A 22,400-nucleotide genomic window follows, 5' to 3' on the forward strand; every position below is an offset into this window, starting at 1 on the left:
AAAGAATAAGGCGATTGAATTCAAAATCAAAAAAATTGTTGGGGATCGTCTGAAGCATATTCAAGCGAGGTACAGTCGGGCTTGATGACTGATCAAAGCCCTCGGGCTGGTCCCTTGGGCTTTGATCAGCCATCAATCCCTGTGTACCTCGCTTGATTATCTACTTGATACCATTGTAGTTGCAAACAAGTAACTACAACAATTGCAGTACAATAGCAAGAGTCCACTCTTGACAATAGTCATGTAGTTTTTTGAATTAGTTATTTGAAAATGGTGAGCATCTTCATCTTCTTCCCGGTGCGCATGTACACATATTTTTTGAATCTGTACGTGCTCCAAGCCAACTCACCTCTGCTCAAATCGACGGCGATTTATTTCGCGATTTTAGGTCGATCGCCACGGAAAACCACACCAAACGTTGACAAAACTCCACGTTTTTCACTGAAGACGCATTGGATGTCCTGATAAAACGGATGGAAAACCTCGTAATGGCTGATGAAGAAGAAGAAATTTGTCGAACTTCCAAGGCGCACTGTAAAAGGAGTGCAAGAGTTTCGCCAGGGAAAGTAGGCAGGTTGGATTCAGTGATGCTTTTGCTGTCGATTGATGTCAGTTCCAGGTGTTCGATTTGTAAGTGCAACAGGGGACTCACTTTAGCACCACTGGCTGATGGACTATACGGGAACGCGAAGAAAGTTCGCGTGATTCTTTGCGTCGCGTTCCCAAAACGTAGAGCAGAACCTCCCTATTATAAGCACAGTCTCTATTATTAGCACGGTCTTGGTGGAAATCAATGCTGCATGCATGATATCCAGCATGTATTTCTTCTTGCTCTGTATGGATGTGTTGGTTGAAAAAATATAAGCACGGTCTCCAATATAAGCGCGGTCTCCAATATAAGCACGGCGTAGAGGGGTGTTGAAAAAATATAAGCACCGCGCTTATAATAGAGAATATACGGTACACTGTTTATGCGATCTTGGGAATACTGATACAGTGGGATACGTCATCATACGAGTTGTACTGTTACTTGTAATTGTACATCATGCAGGTCACCGGTCACCAGTCCGTGCGCCAAATTCAAAAAAGTCGTCTAGAAGTTGCACTTTTATTTGCAACCGCGGGAAATTTGAGAGGTCTGGAGAAGAAAATTCTCAATGGGACTCAAAATTGACAAACAAGACGACGACCAGCGCTCGAGCATAGTACCTTTTCGCTATTCCTTCGTGCATGATACCTATTCTAATTGATAAACACTACCCTCATGTTTCGTTTCATGCGCAACGGACGAAGCGAAGTGTCTTTTTTCGTCCACGAAAGAAAGGTAAGGAAATTGTCGTCTTCGCGACACCCTTCGGATTATTTAGTGGGGCATTGTGGGCCAAGGATATTTTTTCTTTTTCTTTACAACTGTCCCCAGGTACTGAGACGGCGCTGATATCCTAGGAGTTCTGTTAGTGCAAAATGCCAGGTTACTGACTTATGGCGACGTTTGTCCACCCAAAAATATGGGAGATTTCTTGGATAACATACACACATAATACAGTGAATGGTAGTGCAGTGGGCATCCAAAACGGTTGAACCAAACAAATATGGTATGATACCTAGAGGCTAGGCACACAAAAATCACTCAGGAATTGGACGCAAGTCCCGGGACCTTGGTGCGTCATTACACCCGGACATTGAATGTTTGCCGGCACACGGCTTTTGCTCCACCACTTCATACAAGTTTACGCACTCACTCAATTCGAAAGACTGGAACGAGACCAAACCGAATGTGACAACTAAGAGCGAGTTGTGCATTTGTTGGAACAACGTTCGGGCATTGCGAGAAGGATATCAGCAGGGTCCAACAATGGCAGCAACAGCACCAGGTGATGATGGAGTACCAAGGAGCTTGTATCATGCACATTACAGTGAGCAACAAGAGAAACCGTACTGTGGTACGTGAAATCAGAGCCTGGGCAGGATGATCGACACTGTACACTGTGCTACAGCGCCTCAATTGTGCGAGAGAAAACAAACAGACCAGCAAGCACAGATCATGAACTGGTACACAACATTGACAAAGCACAAACCGCACAGCAAAGTTACAGGGCATAGCCGAGCGTTTTGTTGCCAATGAATTGCTTGAGAAGGGAGCAGTATTCCTTGTAACATTGCATGGAGTAAACGAGAACGCAGAGTCAGAACCAGGCGTAACAAGGCAAGACGGCTACTGTACAGGGGCAGGCTTGACGATCACTTGCATACTCGCAATTTTGGTACAACCAGGAAATTAGGCATCACGTCATACCGAAGTGGCTTCAACACGCTACATTGCATTCATAGCTGTACGGTGAACCTGTTACACGAGCTTCTGTGAAACAGACAGCATGCCAATGACCTGCAAGCACCAACAAACGCAGCCGGTAAAACAAACGCAGCCGGTAAAACAAACGCTACATAACTGCCCAACATAAACTTGTACATGCTGATGAGAAGCAAGAATGTGCTTGATGTTGGAAGTTATGCTCGCATATTCAAAAACATGCATGGAAAAACATCAATGACATTGTTCACGAATACAACAGAAACATCATACAGGGAGAGTAAGTAATCCTTCCTCCGTTTTGTATACGCGCACGCGCGCGCGCGTGTGGTAGATAAATCCGTTTGGCATGACTTTCGATCGAGGTTGCGTTCACCGTAGAGATAGGTGAACTCGAAGCCAACACCTCTCACTTTCGCTCTACTGCCCCTTTGGGGCCGATGCGATCCTTGTGCTAAGTTGTGGTAGTGGCTCAACAGAACAGGACAGGTGTGTGTGTGTGTGTGTGCACACGCTCGCGTGCGCGCATGTGTGTGTGTGTGTGCGTGTGTGTGTGTGTATGTGTAAGTGTGGTTTCTGAACTTTTCTCACAATCGTATAAGTTTCAAATTGTCGTGAAAACCCAGCTACACTGTGACCGGTACAATCGCATGTCGTTTACTAGTATCTGGCGGTCAGTCACATGGCATGTCGGGTATCCAACAGCACCGCACTGACAGCTTATAGACCTTATATTTAGTATTTATAGTCCTACTTCAAGTAAATGTAGACAGTCAGCATCATGAAAGTTGCCATTACGTAGAGTTAAATACAAGCCAGTCTCTAGAGATGAGCACGACTGTCTCAGGGTAATACTAGTGATAAATACAGGTACTTCGAAGTACTGTCTTTTTTATCTGTTAAGTTAACACAAGATGGCTTTGTAGCTTCAGTCGTCCAGAATATTCATTTTATTCCACGGTTGCCGCATAATCGACACGCAACTGTACTTGTGCAAATCTCCAAACGCTACGTAATTGGCCGACATTTACTTGTCCACGGTGATGAGAAGCACGGCTCTCCTAATTTTTAAATCATGAAAGGATTACATATGCAGGTACATGCATACAATGTGCACTATCCTGAAGTCGTGCGCAAATATTCAAAATCATTCACCGAACACAGAGAGGCGCACATACCGTAAAGTACCGCGAGAGCGCCCCACCTTGATTTTGCTGCGACAGATTTATATAATACAGCCAGGGAAAGGAAAATCGTGTGGCAGAGTGCAACGAAGTTCGTACGGTGTGAGCAACTTAGTGTACTAAGGTCACACTAAGCAGGTTTTTGTGTGGAGCTCGTGTCCGCTCGAAGGCACAGATTGTCTGCAGAACGTGCAATATGTGTACAAAGTTCGTGTCGTATAACCTACAGACCGGAGACCACCCCCACAATACGACCCCGAAAGGACGAGATGGTGGGGCGCTCTGGCGGTACTTTACGGTACATGTAAATACGAAGGAACCACATGCGCAGCAAGGAGATTAGTCATTACTTTACTTATGAGTTGATGGATAGAAGTTTCCTTTCAGCTGACCATTACCACTCATGAAAGCAATAGTGAGTGCTGTTGTTCTGATTCACAGGTATATATTCGGCACTTAGCGCAATGTGTTTTCGAAGCTAGGCACACGATTTGCATGAGGAAATCATGCAAAGATGTGGCATAAGGCCCTACAAACATGACCTAGGTAAAGGGATGCTATTATTTGCATTTGCAGTACTTTGCCATAGGATAATTTGTGTATGATTGTGTTGATCAATTTCACATAATTTCACGACAGGTCATAGTTTATTTAGTGGGGTGTTGTGGGCCAAGGATCTACGACCATGTCTTTTGCATTTCGAACAAGTAGACACTTTCAACAATTCATACAAAAAATGCCTTCAGTGCAAAACATACCGTTCGGACACACCAGGCAGTCCTTTCCAGCCTTGATTTTCAAGTGCAGACGTATCCACGATGACCTTCGAGTGAACTGCGGCTTGGAACACTTTGAATACGAACCACACACTCAAACTAACTAGACCACCGCATAGCTAGTGTATTCACGGAGCCAAAGAAGTCTCCTTCTGCCCCCACAGGGTCTTGGTTAGTTCTCTAGAAGGGACGAGAGCCATACCTAAATTCAATAAATTCTCCAATTCCAAAAGCCTCAAATGAAGGCGTCTTGGTGACTTCGTTTCCCGCGGTTGCAAATAAAATCAGCCCTTGAGTACCCCTTGGCGCACGGACTGGTCACGTCATGGTATTTTGCCTACTACGCGACCTCGTGCTGCGTGCATGCTGGCTTGCCGTTCAAACTACTTCATTGGTACACACACGCGCGCATGCATTTGTACTTTCGAACAGAGGAGCTGGAGAGAGTTTTTTTGGTGGTTGCACATTTTGAGGTTTGTCTGTTTTGTGGCGTGGAGTTCCTGCTCGGGTGAAGTGCATGTCGAAGTAACTGCTCTCGTTCGGTTTGGAGTCCCATAACACGTGCAAAAGACAACTGCGGATAAGACTCTTTCCAACGGCCAGTACAGTGCATGTAGGCTGGCGTTATGTTCAGCGAGCCGAAACATTTGTGGGGATCGTTTCAGTTTTGAGTCGGTGTTGCAGTTGTCAGTATTTTCTCGCTTTCCTGTGAACTGGGATTAGCAGCAGCAGCACCAGGACGGACGTTTGGGTCATTGCCAGTGTGAAGACCGCCACAGTCCAATGCCGAGAGTATGGGTCTGCCGTGTCCTCGTACTGTGCTGTGCGCTGCTCGTGACCAGTCTCGCTGGACACTTGCTGTACAGGGGCAGCCCACTGGCAACAACGACGGATAGTGCTGAAGGTGAAATGAGCGACGATGACGTCGGCCAGCTGAGACGTGGACCTGCCGTGCCCACGTACAGTGGCGAGGTGAAGGCTGTGGACCTGAACCACCGCCCTCTGGTCATGGCCTCACCAAGTTACCTCGAGGGGAAAAATGAACCGGCCGCGCCGAGCGCCGCTGTGGCGTCGTCCTCGGTAACGGTGGACCGCGATCGCATCATCGGCACGCGAGAGTGGGCCGGCGCGATCAACAAGTGGGCATGGCCGATGCCGGTGAACACGCCTTCCAACTGCGGACACGAACTCGACACGCTCTGCCGGCCCAAGCAGGAGAAGAAGGTCCTGCTGGTGCTGCTGTGGAACAAGCTGTTCGGGCACCCGATGTTCCCGCACGGCAAGCTGCTGGCGCGCTTCCAGTGCTGCGACGGCGTGGTTTGGACATACACGGAGGACCGACGGCTGCTGGTCGAGGCCGACATCGTCGAATTGCACATGAACCGGCTCGACTTTGACGTGGAGCTGCCCGACGTGCACGACAACCAGCTGGTGGCGGCGTTCTCCATGGAGGCGAACCCGATGACGCCGCGCATGCGACTGCTGCTGGAGCGCGGCGTTCACCTGCTGCGGTCGTACCGGCCGGACGCCGCGCTGCCGCACGAGTACGTACGGACGGGCGGCTGCTACGTGAGCGAGGTGCGGCGGCCGCTGACGGTGCCGTTCGAGGAGCGGCTCAACGTGCCCGTGGCGGCGCTGGTCAGCAACTGCCACTCGCACAGCGGCCGCGAGCACGTGCTGAGCGCGCTCATGGAGCGCCTGCCCGTACACAGCTACGGCCGGTGCATGCACAACCGGCGCATCCTACCCGACCAGGGCCGCGAGGACATGTTCACGCCGTACAAGTTCCTGCTCAGCATCGAGAACCGTCTGTGCCGGCACTACGTCACCGAGAAGTGGTACCGCAACTTCCGCATCGGCACCATCCCGATCGTGGCCTCGCTCAACGACGAGTTCCCGCTGTACTCGATACACGCGCCGACCGCCGCGTCCTACGTGAACGTCTTCGACTACAAGACGGTTGGGGAGCTGGCGTACCACATCGGGCGGGTTGCCGACGACGCAGACATGTTCCACGCGTATCATTCGTTCCGCCGTAACGGTACGCTGCAGGCGGAGTTTGTGCGTCGCTATGGCCCCACGGACGACCTCGGCGGCTGGTGCAAGCTGGCCAAGAAGCTGATGGACGCCGGCGAGCGGAAGAAACTGCTCGCGCAGCGCCTGACGCTGGAGGACATCAACGATTGCGTCAGCCAGGCGGGTATCATAGAGACGATTCCGTATTAGGGCTTGGTGACTTGACGTGCCGCTGCCCATACGCTCTCGGGAAGAACCCTAATACCGCATCAAGTCACGCCTGGCAATGATTGTGTGAACCAAGGGACGGTTATCGAGTCATGCTTGTCAATGTTTCTTTGAACCAAGGGACAGGCATAGCTGCAATCCCTAGTGCCTCTTCTCCTGGCCGCTTGCCACTTGCCGAAAAAACTGGAGAGAGAGCGTCAGCGTCGCAGTCGTTTCTAAGGCGGTTTAACTACTGAACGGATGTCTCGTCACGTTCGGCCCTGCACTGCGGCCATTCTGTGCTCCCATTCGGCTCTAGGTACTGCCCTTAATGTGCCTATTTACTAGTACGTTGACAACCGTCCGGGGGACAGGCGTACGAACACGATGCCTACACCAGGCGGTCATCTTCGACTGCCCCGGCCCGACATTGCTGTACTGTAGCGGTGCGACATGCTATATGGCCATTCTGTTTTGGCGGGTATCTGTCGGTGCGTGTACTGTGCCAAGGAGGCGTTGTACTCACCTAACCTGGTATGCCTCCTCGTGAACACAGCCGCTGCCTGTCTAGTCTACCCTGGCTTGCTAGTAAGTTTTCGACAATTCGACGTGTTTTGAACACATGACTTCTGCGACTTGAGTGGCAGGAGAGATGGATTATTAGCACGTGCGTGCAACTGTGTGTGTGTGTGTGTGTGCGTGCGTGCGTGTGTGGGTGTGTGCGTGTGTCTGAGAGAAGAAAGAGACAGAGTGAGTGATTGAGTAAGAAAAAAAAACCCAGATCAAGAACAGTTTCGTCCTTCTTCATACGTACCAATACACAGACATCTGGAAAGATGAGTAATATCGTATGTTTATTTTATTTTATTTGTCTGTGTTGTGCGCACGAACCCCCCTTTCTTTCTATAATGCAGCTGCATGATCTCCAAAATTTCTTAGTTATTTTCCCCATTTTTTTACAATGAAGCCGCGTGGAGCATCGTTCCGAATTTTTTACCTTCAATTTTTTTAACCTCTAGGAGTACTGATAGTGCTGAAAGGCAACCTAAGAACTCGGTCCCAGATCCTGTCCGCTTCATAACTTTTATAGCCAACAAGATGAGACTTGGTCGTGGCAGTGCGCATGCTGCGAACTTTGGACGTGCCTTCTGATCAACTTTGCCGGCCGAGAGAGAGAGAGAGAGAGAGTGTGTGTGTGTGTGTGTGTGTGTGTGTGTGTGTGTGTGTGTGTGTGTGTGTGTGTGTGTGTGTGTGTGCATGCATGCAGCTGTGATGATCGTGTCGGTGTGTGGTGCGCTGCCTTCGTTGCATGCACGTTACACTGACTGGCTGACTGGGCTCCATCTGGCCCCTGCAGCCATTCACTGCATGCACGTTGTACTGGCTGGGCACCATCTGGCCCTGCAGTCATTAACTTAAAAACCCACGATCTCCCAGTGCAAGCACACCTGCTTTTTATTGGCTCGATTCCTTCATGTTGCGGTTACCGGCTTATGGATGCCATGTCTGAATGTTCGGTGCTGCGATGAACTTCATTTCAACACAAAAGTTGGGGTTTTAACGAAAGTGTGGTATTCGAGTTTTTGAACTGTCTGTGTCTGCGTGGATGTGGCTGCATGATGCACTGAAGGCTGCCTGCTATATGCGCAGCTGGCCCTCAGGAAAGACATGACACATGTGTGCTCTTGATTATGGACTCTTCACGCAGCTCATAATCGAATTTCCGCTCTCTCTCTCTCTCTCTCTCTCTCTCTCTCTCTCTCTCTCTCTCTCTCTCTCTCTCTCTCTCTCTCTCTCTCTCTCTCTCTCTCTTTTCATATTCTATGCGTGTTTGTGAACGCCCTGTATCAGTGTGTGTGTGTGTGTGTGTGTGTGTGTGTGTGTGTGTGTGTGTGTGTCTGTCTGTCTGTCTGTGTATTTGTGTCTGAGTACACATAAAGAAAAGAATGAAACAAAGCATTTCTGCTGTAACTCTGAGGGTGCGTTCTTATATTCTCTAGCTTCTAGAAGAAGAAGAAAAGAGAAGTCGAAGAAACTGGGATTACTCAAGAACGGGTCTCGAAGAATACGGAGATATTTTGCACATGTCAAGCAAAATGAAGCGTCAAAGGGGCCGCGATCTTGAGTGATGAATGTATGTGCATATGCGAAAAGGGAAATGCGTACACTCATGATGAACACGTGGCTTTTAGTCGTAGTTCGCATGCGCTGATCCCAAACCGCGGGAATCTCCAAGTTTCAACCACCTCTGAAGCTTGGAGAGCTTGGAGAGCTTTGGAGAGCCTCCTAAAATTCGGAGAGGATATAAGAACAGCTCTCGAACTTTTCGGAGAGTCTCCAACTTTTCCGAGAGGATTTAAGAACGCACGGTTTCAGCGATAGTGGTGATCAAGGAGTCGTAAAATACCGGTATTTTACGACTCCCTGGTGGTGATATGATCGGCGCAGTGAAACCGTGGAACTCACTGAGTTACAGCCGAAATGCTTTGTTTCATTCTTCTCTCTATGTGTATAAGGCTGTGCACGTACATGTAGGTGCATCGAGCTGCGACTCTCTCCAGCTGCCACAACTCGTTCTGAGCAGTGTGAGACTGTGTATTTGCGTATGTGCGAATATGTGTATTAGTATGTGTGCGTCTGTGTATCTGTGTGTACATGTGTGTCTGTGTATCTGTGTGGACATGTGCGTCTGTGTATCTGTGTGGACATGTGCGTCTGTGTATCTGTGTGGACATGTGTGTCTGTGTATCTGTGTGGACATGTGCGTCTGTGTATCTGTGTGGACATGTGCGTCTGTGTATCTGTGTGTACATGTGCGTCTGTGTGGACATGTGCGTCTGTGTATTCGTGTGTACATGTGTGTCTGTGTATCTGTGTGGACATGTGCGTCTGTGTATCTGTGTGGACATGTGCGTCTGTGTATCTGTGTGGACATGTGCGTCTGTGTATCTGTGTGGACATGTGCGTCTGTGCGTCTGACATGTGCGTGCGTCTGTGTATCTGTGTGGACATGTGCGTCTGTGTATCTGTGTGGACATGTGCGTCTGTGTATCTGTGTGGACATGTGCGTCTGTGTATCTGTGTGGACATGTGCGTCTGTGTATCTGTGTGGACATGTGCGTCTGTGTATCTGTGTGGACATGTGTGTCTGTGTATCTGTGTGTACATGTGCGTCTGTGTATCTGTGTGGACATGTGCCTCTGTGTATTCGCGTGCACATGTGTGTCTGCATATTGTTTTGTCGGCTTGTGTGTGTGTGTGTGTGTGTGTGTGTGTGTGTGTGTGTGTGTGTGTGTGTGTGTGTGTGTGTGTGTGTGTGTGTGTGTGTGTGTGTGTGTGTGTGTGTGTGTGTGTGTGTGTGTGTGTGTGTGTGTGTGTGTGTGTGTGTGTGTGTGTGTGTGTGTGTGTGTGTGTGTGTGTGTGTGTGTGTGTGTGTGTGTGTGTGTGTGTGTGTGTGTGTGTGTGTGTGTGTGTGTGTGTGTGTGTGTGTGTGTGTGTGTGTGTGTGTGTGTGTGTGTGTGTGTGTGTGTGTGTGTGTGTGTGTGTGTGTGTGTGTGTGTGTGTGTGTGTGTGTGTGTGTGTGTGTGTGTGTGTGTGTGTGTGTGTGTGTGTGTGTGTGTGTGTGTGTGTGTGTGTGTGTGTGTGTGTGTGTGTGTGTGTGTGTGTGTGTGTGTGTGTGTGTGTGTGTGTGTGTGTGTGTGTGTGTGTGTGTGTGTGTGTGTGTGTGTGTGTGTGTGTGTGTGTGTGTGTGTGTGTGTGTGTGTGTGTGTGTGTGTGTGTGTGTGTGTGTGTGTGTGTGTGTGTGTGTGTGTGTGTGTGTGTGTGTGTGTGTGTGTGTGTGTGTGTGTGTGTGTGTGTGTGTGTGTGTGTGTGTGTGTGTGTGTGTGTGTGTGTGTGTGTGTGTGTGTGTGTGTGTGTGTGTGTGTGTGTGTGTGTGTGTGTGTGTGTGTGTGTGTGTGTGTGTGTGTGTGTGTGTGTGTGTGTGTGTGTGTGTGTGTGTGTGTGTGTGTGTGTGTGTGTGTGTGTGTGTGTGTGTGTGTGTGTGTGTGTGTGTGTGTGTGTGTGTGTGTGTGTGTGTGTGTGTGTGTGTGTGTGTGTGTGTGTGTGTGTGTGTGTGTGTGTGTGTGTGTGTGTGTGTGTGTGTGTGTGTGTGTGTGTGTGTGTGTGTGTGTGTGTGTGTGTGTGTGTGTGTGTGTGTGTGTGTGTGTGTGTGTGTGTGTGTGTGTGTGTGTGTGTGTGTGTGTGTGTGTGTGTGTGTGTGTGTGTGTGTGTGTGTGTGTGTGTGTGTGTGTGTGTGTGTGTGTGTGTGTGTGTGTGTGTGTGTGTGTGTGTGTGTGTGTGTGTGTGTGTGTGTGTGTGTGTGTGTGTGTGTGTGTGTGTGTGTGTGTGTGTGTGTGTGTGTGTGTGTGTGTGTGTGTGTGTGTGTGTGTGTGTGTGTGTGTGTGTGTGTGTGTGTGTGTGTGTGTGTGTGTGTGTGTGTGTGTGTGTGTGTGTGTGTGTGTGTGTGTGTGTGTGTGTGTGTGTGTGTGTGTGTGTGTGTGTGTGTGTGTGTGTGTGTGTGTGTGTGTGTGTGTGTGTGTGTGTGTGTGTGTGTGTGTGTGTGTGTGTGTGTGTGTGTGTGTGTGTGTGTGTGTGTGTGTGTGTGTGTGTGTGTGTGTGTGTGTGTGTGTGTGTGTGTGTGTGTGTGTGTGTGTGTGTGTGTGTGTGTGTGTGTGTGTGTGTGTGTGTGTGTGTGTGTGTGTGTGTGTGTGTGTGTGTGTGTGTGTGTGTGTGTGTGTGTGTGTGTGTGTGTGTGTGTGTGTGTGTGTGTGTGTGTGTGTGTGTGTGTGTGTGTGTGTGTGTGTGTGTGTGTGTGTGTGTGTGTGTGTGTGTGTGTGTGTGTGTGTGTGTGTGTGTGTGTGTGTGTGTGTGTGTGTGTGTGTGTGTGTGTGTGTGTGTGTGTGTGTGTGTGTGTGTGTGTGTGTGTGTGTGTGTGTGTGTGTGTGTGTGTGTGTGTGTGTGTGTGTGTGTGTGTGTGTGTGTGTGTGTGTGTGTGTGTGTGTGTGTGTGTGTGTGTGTGTGTGTGTGTGTGTGTGTGTGTGTGTGTGTGTGTGTGTGTGTGTGTGTGTGTGTGTGTGTGTGTGTGTGTGTGTGTGTGTGTGTGTGTGTGTGTGTGTGTGTGTGTGTGTGTGTGTGTGTGTGTGTGTGTGTGTGTGTGTGTGTGTGTGTGTGTGTGTGTGTGTGTGTGTGTGTGTGTGTGTGTGTGTGTGTGTGTGTGTGTGTGTGTGTGTGTGTGTGTGTGTGTGTGTGTGTGTGTGTGTGTGTGTGTGTGTGTGTGTGTGTGTGTGTGTGTGTGTGTGTGTGTGTGTGTGTGTGTGTGTGTGTGTGTGTGTGTGTGTGTGTGTGTGTGTGTGTGTGTGTGTGTGTGTGTGTGTGTGTGTGTGTGTGTGTGTGTGTGTGTGTGTGTGTGTGTGTGTGTGTGTGTGTGTGTGTGTGTGTGTGTGTGTGTGTGTGTGTGTGTGTGTGTGTGTGTGTGTGTGTGTGTGTGTGTGTGTGTGTGTGTGTGTGTGTGTGTGTGTGTGTGTGTGTGTGTGTGTGTGTGTGTGTGTGTGTGTGTGTGTGTGTGTGTGTGTGTGTGTGTGTGTGTGTGTGTGTGTGTGTGTGTGTGTGTGTGTGTGTGTGTGTGTGTGTGTGTGTGTGTGTGTGTGTGTGTGTGTGTGTGTGCTGACCGAAATGGAAGGATAGCTGCGTTTGCAGCCATGGCTGTGTGGTGTAGACCAGGCCATGGTTGCTGCAGCATGTCCCAGTGGATTTGCGCTCTGCTGGGAGTAGGTACACAAGCACAAGCGAGACGAGGCAGTGTTTCTTGTTTGAAAATTTTTCAAATTTTCGAATAGTTGTGGACGAGGATGAGGACGATGAGGAAGTCGAGGAAGGAGCGAGAGACTCTCTTTATGGCGAGCTGGAATGTCCAGTCCCTTGTAGAGGACACAGGTGATGCCAGGATATGTAGGAAAAACAAGTCAGTGTCGCGAGTGGACAGAGGTCTGGACTTTTTGTCGGCGGAACTCGTAAAATTCCGTGTCGGAGTTGCGGGAATTCAAGAGACGAAGTGGTTCGGCAGTGATGTGTGGCCCATCGGCAATTGTACCTTCGTTCATTCTGGTCGCCCAATCCCAACAGGGGGAGAACCAGCCCGACGGAACGAGGGTGTTGGAATTTGGATGAATCCAGAGATGTCGGCGGCGTGGCGGCGTGGCGGAGAACAGTGGGACCCCGTAAGCTCGCGCATCGTCACGGCTCGTATCCTACTTCACGCGAAGGGGGACAAACTACCCCGCGGAGATCGATGTCACCGTGATCAGTACTTGTCTGTTATCAACATCTATGCGCCCACCAACAAAGCGACATTCAGCGTGAAGGAGACATTTTATAGACACCTGCAGGCGATCGTTGACAGAGTCAACCGTAACGACATCTTTGTACTCCTGGGCGATTTCAACGCCAGAGTAGGGTCACGCGGAACTGGTGATTTTCGGGACAGGTATGACGATAGGCCCCCCTGGGATCAGATCATTGGTGACTTTGGTCTTGGTCAATGTAATCAGGCTGGTGAGGATTTATTGTTGTTCTGCGCGAGGAACTCACTATGCGTTTTGAATACCTGGTTTCAACGCCAGAGTAGGGTCACGCGGAACTGGTGATTTTCGGGACAGGTATGACGATAGGCCCCCCTGGGATCAGATCATTGGTGACTTTGGTCTTGGTCAATGTAATCAGGCTGGTGAGGATTTATTGTTGTTCTGCGCGAGGAACTCACTATGCGTTTTGAATACCTGGTTTCGGAAGAAGCTACGCAAGCGTGGAACCTGGACTCATCCTGCCACACGTCAACCACACCTGATTGATTATGTCATTATGCGACAGGATCAGCACGTATACTGTCAGGATGTCTCTGTCATGCGTGGCGCGTCATTTTGGTCTGATCACTACATGGTCCGTGCACGTTTGGCTCTGAGTCGTGGTGCTCCACCGCGCAATGGGCGTACAAGTGGCAGCGGCAACCGGAAGCGTTTTGACGTGAGGAGTCTGCGGAACACTGATGTTTGTACAGCTTTCCAGGATAGTGTTCAGGAGCGTCTGGCCAGGGATTCTGCAGTGCCCAGCGAGTCGGTGGAGTCTATAGATCTAGAGTGGTCTGGCATCCGTGACGCTGTTACGTCTGCTGCCTCTGACATCATTGGTTTTGGTAAACGTGTTCAACCAGACTGGTTCTTGGAGAGCAGCTCGACTCTTGAGCCGCTCATTGATGCCAAGAATACCTGCCATCAAGCGTTGCTGTCAAACGATACAGTTGATACTCGGAAAGCCTTTCGACAGGCACAACGTACAGTGGCAAAGGCTGTGCGGATGGCGAAGGAGAACTGGATATCAGAGGTAGTGCGTGATGCTGAGGAGGCTAAGAAAGATGGGCGCACTCGCTGGAAGTGCATCCGGAAGCTGCAGGAAATTGAGAAGGGCAGAACTTCAAAGCATACATCTGCTGTGCTGGATGAGAACGGCAACTTGATCCAAGATGCGGATGCTGTTCGTGCTCGTTTCGGACGGCACTTTGAGATGGTGTTAAATACGCAGAGCCAATTTGACCAACACACTGTTGACAGCATGCCTGCATTGGATGTTCGTGAACATCTGGACGACGTCCCTAGCATCGAGGAGCTCCAACGTGCACTTCGCCGTATGAAGAATGGCACAGCCAGTGGTCAATCAGGCATTCTGCCAGAGCTGATACGTTGTGGTGGTGAACTGTTGTTGGGTCGCCTCCATGAGTTCATCGTTAGGGTTTGGGAAACTGGATCGGTCCCTGCTGACTGGCGTGATGCAGAGATAGTCCCCATTCCCAAGAAGGGTAACCGGCATAGCTGCGATAACTGGCGTGGCATCAGCTTGCTCGATGTTGTGGGCAAACTGTTTGCTCGCATGCTCCAGGACCGGCTTGAGCCACTCGCTGAAGACTGGCTACCAGAGTCTCAGTGCGGTTTTCGGAAGGGTAGGGGCTGCATCGACATGATCTTTGCTGCCCGCCAAGTACTCGAGAAAGCCATTGAACATCAATCTGATCTGTACGTCTTGTTTGTGGATCTACGCAAGGCGTACGACTCGGTCCCCCGAACAGCGCTTTGGCTGGTCCTGCAGAAACTCGGTGTGCCTCCGCGCATGCTTCAGGTGATCCGGTCTCTTCACGAGGGTATGATGGCGTCTGTTCGCGTGGGTAGTGGTCAGTCTGACAGCTTTGGGGTGGAGAATGGTCTACGCCAGGGTTGCACCCTGGCTCCGATGTTGTTCAACCTCTACTTCTCTGCCGTCCTTGCACACTGGCGCTCAACATCCACAGTGCCTAGTTTCCCGATGAAACATCGTATTGGCCGCAAGTTGGTTGGCGACCGTACTGCCAAGCACAGACTCACAGACTTATCCGTGTCGGAGTCGCTATTTGCAGATGATGCTGCCCTGTATACCACTTCGTACGAGCACATGGAGACGATGGTGAAGGAATTTACGCAGTGTGCGTCAGGCTGGGGCCTGACTGTTAGTGTGCAGAAGACGAAGTTCTTGGCGGTTGGTCCGAGTGTCATCCGTGCTGATATTGTGGTGCCTGGGAGTGCTGGTGACGTGATCGGCGTGGTCAGCGATTTTACCTACCTCGGCAGTACGATCAGCGACGATGGAGAGCTGGATGCCGAAGTCACAACTCGTCTCGCCAAGGCATCAAGGGCGTTTGGTAGCCTCCTCCAACCAATTTTCCGGAACTCGGGTCTGTCGCTTGGAATCCGACGTCAGGTCTACCAGGCCGTGGTCCTTACAGTGCTGCTGTATGGTTCTGAGACATGGACGCTGAAGGCACCCCTCCTGCGCAGGTTGGACACGTTCCATCGACAGTGTGTTCGCACGATCCTGAGTGTTACCCGAGACCAGCAGTGGCAGGAACACCTGTCAAATGAAGACTTGGCGAAGCGCAGCGGCATGCCAGCCTCGCTGGAGGAGGCCATTCGTGCGAATCGCCTGCGATGGCTTGGTCACCTCGCAAGGATGGACGACACCAGGTTGCCAAAGCATATCCTGTTTGCGGAGGGCACTAACACGCGGCCCCGCCATGGACCCAAGCGTCGTTGGAGAGATGTGGCAGCTTCAGACCTGCGTGCGACCGGTATCCCGGAGACGCAATGGTACCACCTTGCTCAGGACCGGAGGGACTGGCGCGAACGTAGCCGTCGGAAGCCACCAAGCCAGCCCCAACCAAGAGTGTTCGTCTGTGTCTGCGGCCGCGACTTTCGCCGTCCGAATGATTTATCCCGACACAAGAACTACTGCCTCGCCTAATAGCTATCATCGCCTTCGGCGATGGGCTTTCCAAAGTTCCAAAGTGTGTGTGTGTGTGCCAGCTCGGTTGGTGGGTACACTTATGCCAGATTGTGTGGGGTATGTTGCCAACAGGCTCGGCTGCTTGAAGGTGTAATGTTGTACCTGCCGCCTTTGTTGGTTTCAGGGTTCACACTTTCAATCCACTCTGATTTAGCCACCCACACTAGCAGCAAGTATTACCTTCACCGGGGCCAGATGTAACTACAGTTGGATCCCTGGACGGATACGAGTACTAGTACCCTGATGCCGTCACTTCCTTTGTCTGCACCTTGTCCTCACCCACTTACTGAGATGTGGTGAGCCCATCAGTGGGATCATTTCCAAGTCCACCCAGAGTTTGCGGATTTCAGGGGGTGTCGGCCGTTGAGCGGTTCAATAGCCAATTGAGTCATCTTTCCAAGATTCCTTTTGAGTCTCTCTCCCCTCTCCCGGGGAGACCCACGTGACCAGTTTTGGCAGTGAGCAAGTGCAGTACAGTACAGTGTGTGTGTGTGCGTGTGTGTGTGTCACTGTGTGTGTGTGTGTGTGTGTGTGTGTGTGTGTGTGTGTGTGTGTGTGTGTGTGTGTGTGTGTGTGTGTGTGTGCATGTCGGGGAGCCATACCCATCTGGGGAAACGACACGGGACTATATTAGGGAGGTTCCGGAGTACGATTTTTCATGCCAAAATCCGTAGAGGCGCTACGGAATCGTACGGATTTTTTATACGTCGTTTTCGAGCAGTGAAATGTTCCGGAGTACGGAACTTATGTGTTTGCCGTCATTGCCTAGGTTACGATCGCAAACACGTCACATTCCCGCGCTATGCCTTTGCATTTTGAAAATTTGTACCGAAATCAAAACTTCCCGCGGAAAATCAATGTTTCTCGTACCACATTTGTACGCGAAAAATCTTTCTGCACCCGATGACGCAAAATCTCCATACGAAACATGGTTCGTGTGAAAGCCAGTCCACACGGATTCTCTGTGCCGAAAAATCGTATGGAGCACGCCTGGAAAAAATCCGTAGCGCCCACACGGATTTTGGCACGGAAAATCGTACCCCGGAACCTCCCTACTAACCGAAATGACGTGCGCCTCGACCCTGGATTCCATAGTAATTATTTTGCTCTGCACGATAGCGAGGCTCTATTGCTTGTAACCAGGGTCTATACAACTCCCTGCTTGTAACCAGGGTCTATACAACTCCCTGCTCGTAACCAGGGTCTATACAACTCCCTGCTTGTAACCAGGGTCTAACAACTCCCTGCTTTTAACCAGGGTCTATACAACTCCCTGCTTGTAACCAGGGTCTATACAACTCCCTGCTTGTAACCGTGGCCAATACAACTCCCTGCTTGTAACCGTGGCCAATACAACTCCCTGCTTGTAGCCAGGGTCTATGCAACTCCCTGCTTTTAACCAGGGTCTATACAACTCCCTGCTTTTAACCAGGGTCTAACAACTCCCTGCTTGTAACCAGGGTCTAACAACTCCCTGCTTGTAACCAGGGTCTATGCAACTCCCTGCTTTTAACCAGGGTCTATACAACTCCCTGCTTGTAACCAGGGTCAATACAACTCCCTGCTTTTAACCAGGGTCTATACAACTCCCTGCTTGTAACCAGGGTCTATACAACTCCCTGCTTGTAACCGTGGCCAATACAACTCCCTGCTTGTAACCGTGGCCAATACAACTCCCTGCTTGTAGCCAGGGTCTATGCAACTCCCTGCTTTTAACCAGGGTCTATACAACTCCCTGCTTTTAACCAGGGTCTAACAACTCCCTGCTTGTAACCAGGGTCTAACAACTCCCTGCTTGTAACCATGGTCTATACAACTCCCTGCTTTTAACCGTGGCCAATACAACTCCCTGCTTGTAACCAGGGTCTATGCAACTCCCTGCTTTTAACCAGGGTCTATACAACTCCCTGCTTTTAGCTTAAGCGCTTGTAACCAGGGTCTACACAATTCCCTGCTTGTAACCAGGTTTACGTCTATACAACTCCCTGCTTGTAACTCAGGATTACCACCTTGACCTGCTGACTAGGCTTTCACCCCAGATCGGCCCGTTTTTTCGCCTATTCGGCTTTTTGCTCGGCTCAAAAATACATCAGATTCGGCTGCAAGGTCAGCTGATTGTTCGAAAATCAGCTGCAGAATTGGAAAGTAGTGGAAAATTGGCTAAAAGAATTTTTGGCATGTTGGCTTTAAGATTGGTGATATTGGAAGATTTGTTAGGTTTGCGGCGATTCTCAAAGAAACCCTCCCAAATCAGCGAAAAGCTTAGCTACTTTTCGGGAAGTCTCGTTTTCGGCTAATTTTTCGGTCGGCCGATTTTGAGATTTTTACTGGTAACAATTTTCCTAATGGCTAATGTTTGTTTGAGAGGAGGTCAAAGGACACGAGTCACAAGACCTCAATGCACTAGTACTACAAGCAGGGTTCAACTAACTTCTAGCCAGGTCAAAATAGTTGGGGAGGGGGGACGGGAAACAGTTACCCCGTAACCCTTTTTCCGTTTTCAGTATAACTCTCTTCCAATGCGAAATGCAACGTACAGGGCGAACACCCGACTTCACCCTATACTAGGCAAATGTGCCTTTTTGAACCCTCTAGTACTGACAATCGACTGCATTTGCATTGAATGGCTAGAGAAAACACAGAAATCGGAAAATGAGTAGGGGGCGGCACATTTCCACAGGGGGAGCACACAAACAGAGTAGGGGGGGGGGGTGCAAACAGAGTAGGGGGCGCTGCGCCCCCTACCCCCCCCCCCTTTGGCTAGAACCCTGCTACAAGTACTGAAGTAGATTGCTCGAGCAGTCATACTTGCAGCAACATCATTCGTTCGCAAACACACTTTGCAACATTTGGCACATTTTCGGCAATTCTCAAAGGAGCCCTCGAAAATCGGCGAAAAGCGTAGCGATTAATTTTTTCGATACTAGGGACCTTTCGCATTTGCTATGAATCAAACGGAAACGAAAGTTTGATTCGGCTCGTAATCGTTTCGTTGAAAACAGAATTCAGGTTTCGCAAGTCGTCATGCAAATGTGCATGGCAACTACGAATATGGCCGGTAGCTTGGCGTACGGGTGTGTTCGCGCACACGTGCATGGATCATGGAATCAAGGGAAAACATGTGTACCTGGCAAAACATGTGTACCTTGCAAAAAATGCGTACCTGACGGATTCGGAGCGTGCCACGAATGAAGCGGCTTCCATTCGTGAAAACGAGCTCTCCGCGGCGACTTTGACGAATCCTCGAACCCAGGTGACGAATCAGCATTCGTTTCGTATCCGTACGCGTGGTTCGAGAGGTGCCTACTGAGTTTCATTTTCGGCGAAATTTTCGGCCGGCCGATTTGGGGAAACCTACTGCTGGTCCCAATACAGTCAGACATCGCCGCACACATTCTGTTTTCCACAAAAAAATCCAGATAGGCGAAGGAACCGGATAATCGAACATACACATGTATGCATGCCATACATGTATGCTGTAAATCGGTAACCAACGGTTTTCTTCCGAATGGTGAGGGATTCGGATAAAAGAGGACCGGATATTAAAGTGAAGTCTGACTGTAGCGGTATTTTAGCTCCCCGGTGTCCCAAATAAGTCGGTGGCTTTCAAACTTCGGTATGGCCCCTACTGGTATCCTGACCGGATGAAATTTCTGGCAAGGAGTTTGTTCTTGCAGAGAAACAAGAAAGAAATCGGTTATTCCCCATCTACTCCCATGCAAAGTCTCCCTCTCTCATGTCACAGATCTGGCCTATTCTGGGCAAGTTACCGATGTAATTATGATGTCACCGAATTTAGCGAAACTTCAAGCCGTTATAATGATTTTAACTCAGGATCGGCTGCTCTGATCAACCTGGGACTTTGGAGGAAAGCGGCTCCCAGTAATCATTTGCCAATTCACCCACAAACACAAAGACTATAATTATTCCCGTAGCTATGCAGAAGACGTTACTTCAGTAAGGTCTGGCGCTAGCCAGGGTCCACACAGCTTTAATTCCCGTAGCTATGCAGAAGACGTTACTTCAGTAACGTCTGGCGCAAGCCAGGGTCCACACAGCTTTAATTTGGTGTTTGTTTGTTTGTGTGTTTGTGTCACGCCTGGCGCTATCCCGTATCTGTCCCGTACTGTACCGTACCATCAAACACAGCTGGCCACATACAGCTGGCCGCACTATTCAGATAGGGCTTTCAAACTCAAGATCATAACGTGAAGCAACTTGGAAGAATGAGTATGAATGCGAAGTGTATGGGGGAATGCATGTAGGGCGATAGTGCGGGTTCGAATCCCAGGTAATGCCTGAAAAAGTAGGAAAATTGAAAAATTTATAACATCCCTATTCTTTTTGTTGCCGTCATCAAGGTGGTTGATGGTGTCGTATTACCCTTGACCGTACCTGTCCCGTACCGTACCGTACAACCAAAGACGGCTGGCCACAATGCATATTCAAATAGGGCTTTCAAAATACAAGATCATAACGTGAACCAACTTGGAAGAATTAGTATGTATGCGAAGTGTATCGGGGGATGCATGCAGGGCGATAGTGCGGGTTCGAATCCCAGGTTATGTCTAAAAACAAAGAGTAGAAATTTATAAGAGTTTATAACATCCCTATGCTTTTTTGTCTAGGTCATCAAGGCAAAAAAGCATAGCGTAGGGCCCTGAGCTTCCAAGCTCTCTCGTTTGGTGTTTGTTTGTGTGTTTGTGTCACGCCTGGCGCTATCCCGTATCTGTCCCGTACCGTACCATCAAACACAGCTGGCCACATACAGCTGGCCGCACTATTCAAATAGGGCTTTCAAACGCAAGATCATGCAACTTGGAAGAATGAGTATGAATGCGAAGTGTATGTGGGAATATATGTAGGGCGATAGTGCGAGTTCGAATCCCAGGTAATGCCTGAAAAAAATAGGAGAATCGAATTTTTTTAACATCCCTATGCTTTTTTTGCCGTCATCAAGGCGGTAGATGGTGTCGTATTACCCTCGACCGTACCTGTCCCGTACCGTACCGTACAATCAAAGACGGCTGGCCACAATGCATATTCAAAAAGGGCTTTCAAATACAAGATCATAACGTGAAGCAACTTGGAAGAATTAGTAGGTACTTCAAGTATGCGAAGTGTATCGGGGGATGCATGCAGGGCGATAGTGCGGGTTCGAATCCCAGGTTATGCCTAAAAACAAAAAGTAGAAATTTATAAGAATTCATAACATCCCTGTGCTTCTTTTTGTCTAGGTCATCAAGGCAAAAAAGCACAGCGTAGGGCCCTGAGCTTCCAAGCTCTCTCGTTTAAGACTGTCACTGCGGGAATTGGCGGAATAAGGGTGCGTTCTTAAATCCTCTCGGAAAAGTTTGAGACTCTCCGAAAAGTTCGAGAGCTGTTCTTATATCCTTTCCGACTTTTAGGAGGCTCTCAGTCCAAGCTTCAGAGGTGGTTGAAACTTTGAGATTCCCGCGGTTTGGGATCAGCGCGTGCGCACTACCACTAAAGCCACGTGTTCGTCATGAGTGTACGCATTTCCCTTTTCGCATACGCACATACATTCGTCACTCAAGATCGGGGCCCCTTTGACGCTTCATTTTGCTTGACATGTGCAAAATATCTCCGAATTCTGCGAGACCCGTTCTTGAGTAATCCCAGTTTCTTCGACTTCTCTTTTCTTCTTCTTCTAGCTAGAGAATATGGGCGCGTTTGGTTGGTACGAACTAGAACAGGATTCACCAGAACAGCGCGTTTGGTTGGGACTGCACCTGTTCTGGGTCGGCCAGAACATGTTCTGCTTGCTCCGGCCTCGAGGCCGGAGCAGACCGAGCAGTTTCACTTTTTCACAGTGAAACCTGGCGGGAACATCGATTTTGGTCCCAAATGATCACGTGCATACGCTTTTGGTTTGGACTCGTTGTACCGTACAAAGTGACCATGGTGACCCATACACATTTTGAAGAATGCACCAAGTTTCACACATTTTCCACAAAAATGTGCTCTGTTTCTGGAGTACCGTTTGGTTGGCATGAGGCTGCTCCATGTGCACCAGCTGTTCGATCCTGTTCTAGATCGTACCAACCAAACGCACCCTTTAAGAACGCACCCTAATTCTCGAAAACTTGTGCAAGAAATTGCCACAGAAAACAACAACAAATGCGGCGAAAAGTGCGGAAAGATGCGGAACTTGAGAGGAATTCGCCGAATTATTTGCAGAAAATAAATTAATTGCGGATCTGGGCCAAATCCCAAAACGTTTGCTACTACGAGTCCTGTAAGTACCAACACTGACCTGCTCACTGCTTACTTGCCCCCAAGGAGTATTACAATACGTCTCCCTGTTGTCCACACATGGAGAATCGCTTGGTTGTTCAGTGCTCACAGCGCATATGGTTGCTCCTTTGCCTTTGGTGAAGGTTTCTTGCTGAGATCAACGAATCCCACAAGCCAAGCCAGGGCACAAGAGTACATGAAAACCTACTCTTGCTAGTACCAAGAGTAGATAAACTACCAAGAGTA

At 49.5% G+C, this 22,400-nt stretch overlaps 1 protein-coding gene and 1 long non-coding RNA gene across 2 annotated transcripts; one reads left to right on the forward strand and one right to left on the reverse strand.

Moving 5' to 3' along the window:
• Positions 1-1,682: 1,682 nt before the first annotated feature.
• LOC135829674 (uncharacterized) lies at positions 1,683-4,585 on the reverse strand. The gene is made up of 2 exons (XR_010555891.1): positions 4,254-4,585; positions 1,683-2,386 (listed from the first exon to the last, which is right to left on the reverse strand). It is a non-coding gene; the product is annotated as an uncharacterized LOC135829674 (long non-coding RNA).
• Positions 4,586-4,692: 107 nt separating this feature from the next.
• On the forward strand, positions 4,693-8,060 carry LOC135829536 (4-galactosyl-N-acetylglucosaminide 3-alpha-L-fucosyltransferase FUT6-like). The gene has a single exon (XM_065341933.1). It carries the CDS (start codon positions 5,055-5,057, stop codon positions 6,495-6,497), a length of 1,443 nt encoding a protein of 480 aa, XP_065198005.1. The 5' UTR covers positions 4,693-5,054; the 3' UTR covers positions 6,498-8,060.
• Positions 8,061-22,400: the final 14,340 nt, after the last annotated feature.

The sequence above is a fragment of the Sycon ciliatum genome, chromosome 13 (assembly GCF_964019385.1).
Source record: "Sycon ciliatum chromosome 13, ocSycCili1.1, whole genome shotgun sequence".
NCBI lineage: Eukaryota > Metazoa > Porifera > Calcarea > Leucosolenida > Sycettidae > Sycon > Sycon ciliatum.

Coding starts and splice junctions, on each gene's coding strand:
- LOC135829536 (XM_065341933.1), top strand. CDS start 5,055: ATGCCGAGAGTATGGGTCTGCCGTGTCCTCGTACTGTGCTGTGCGCTG.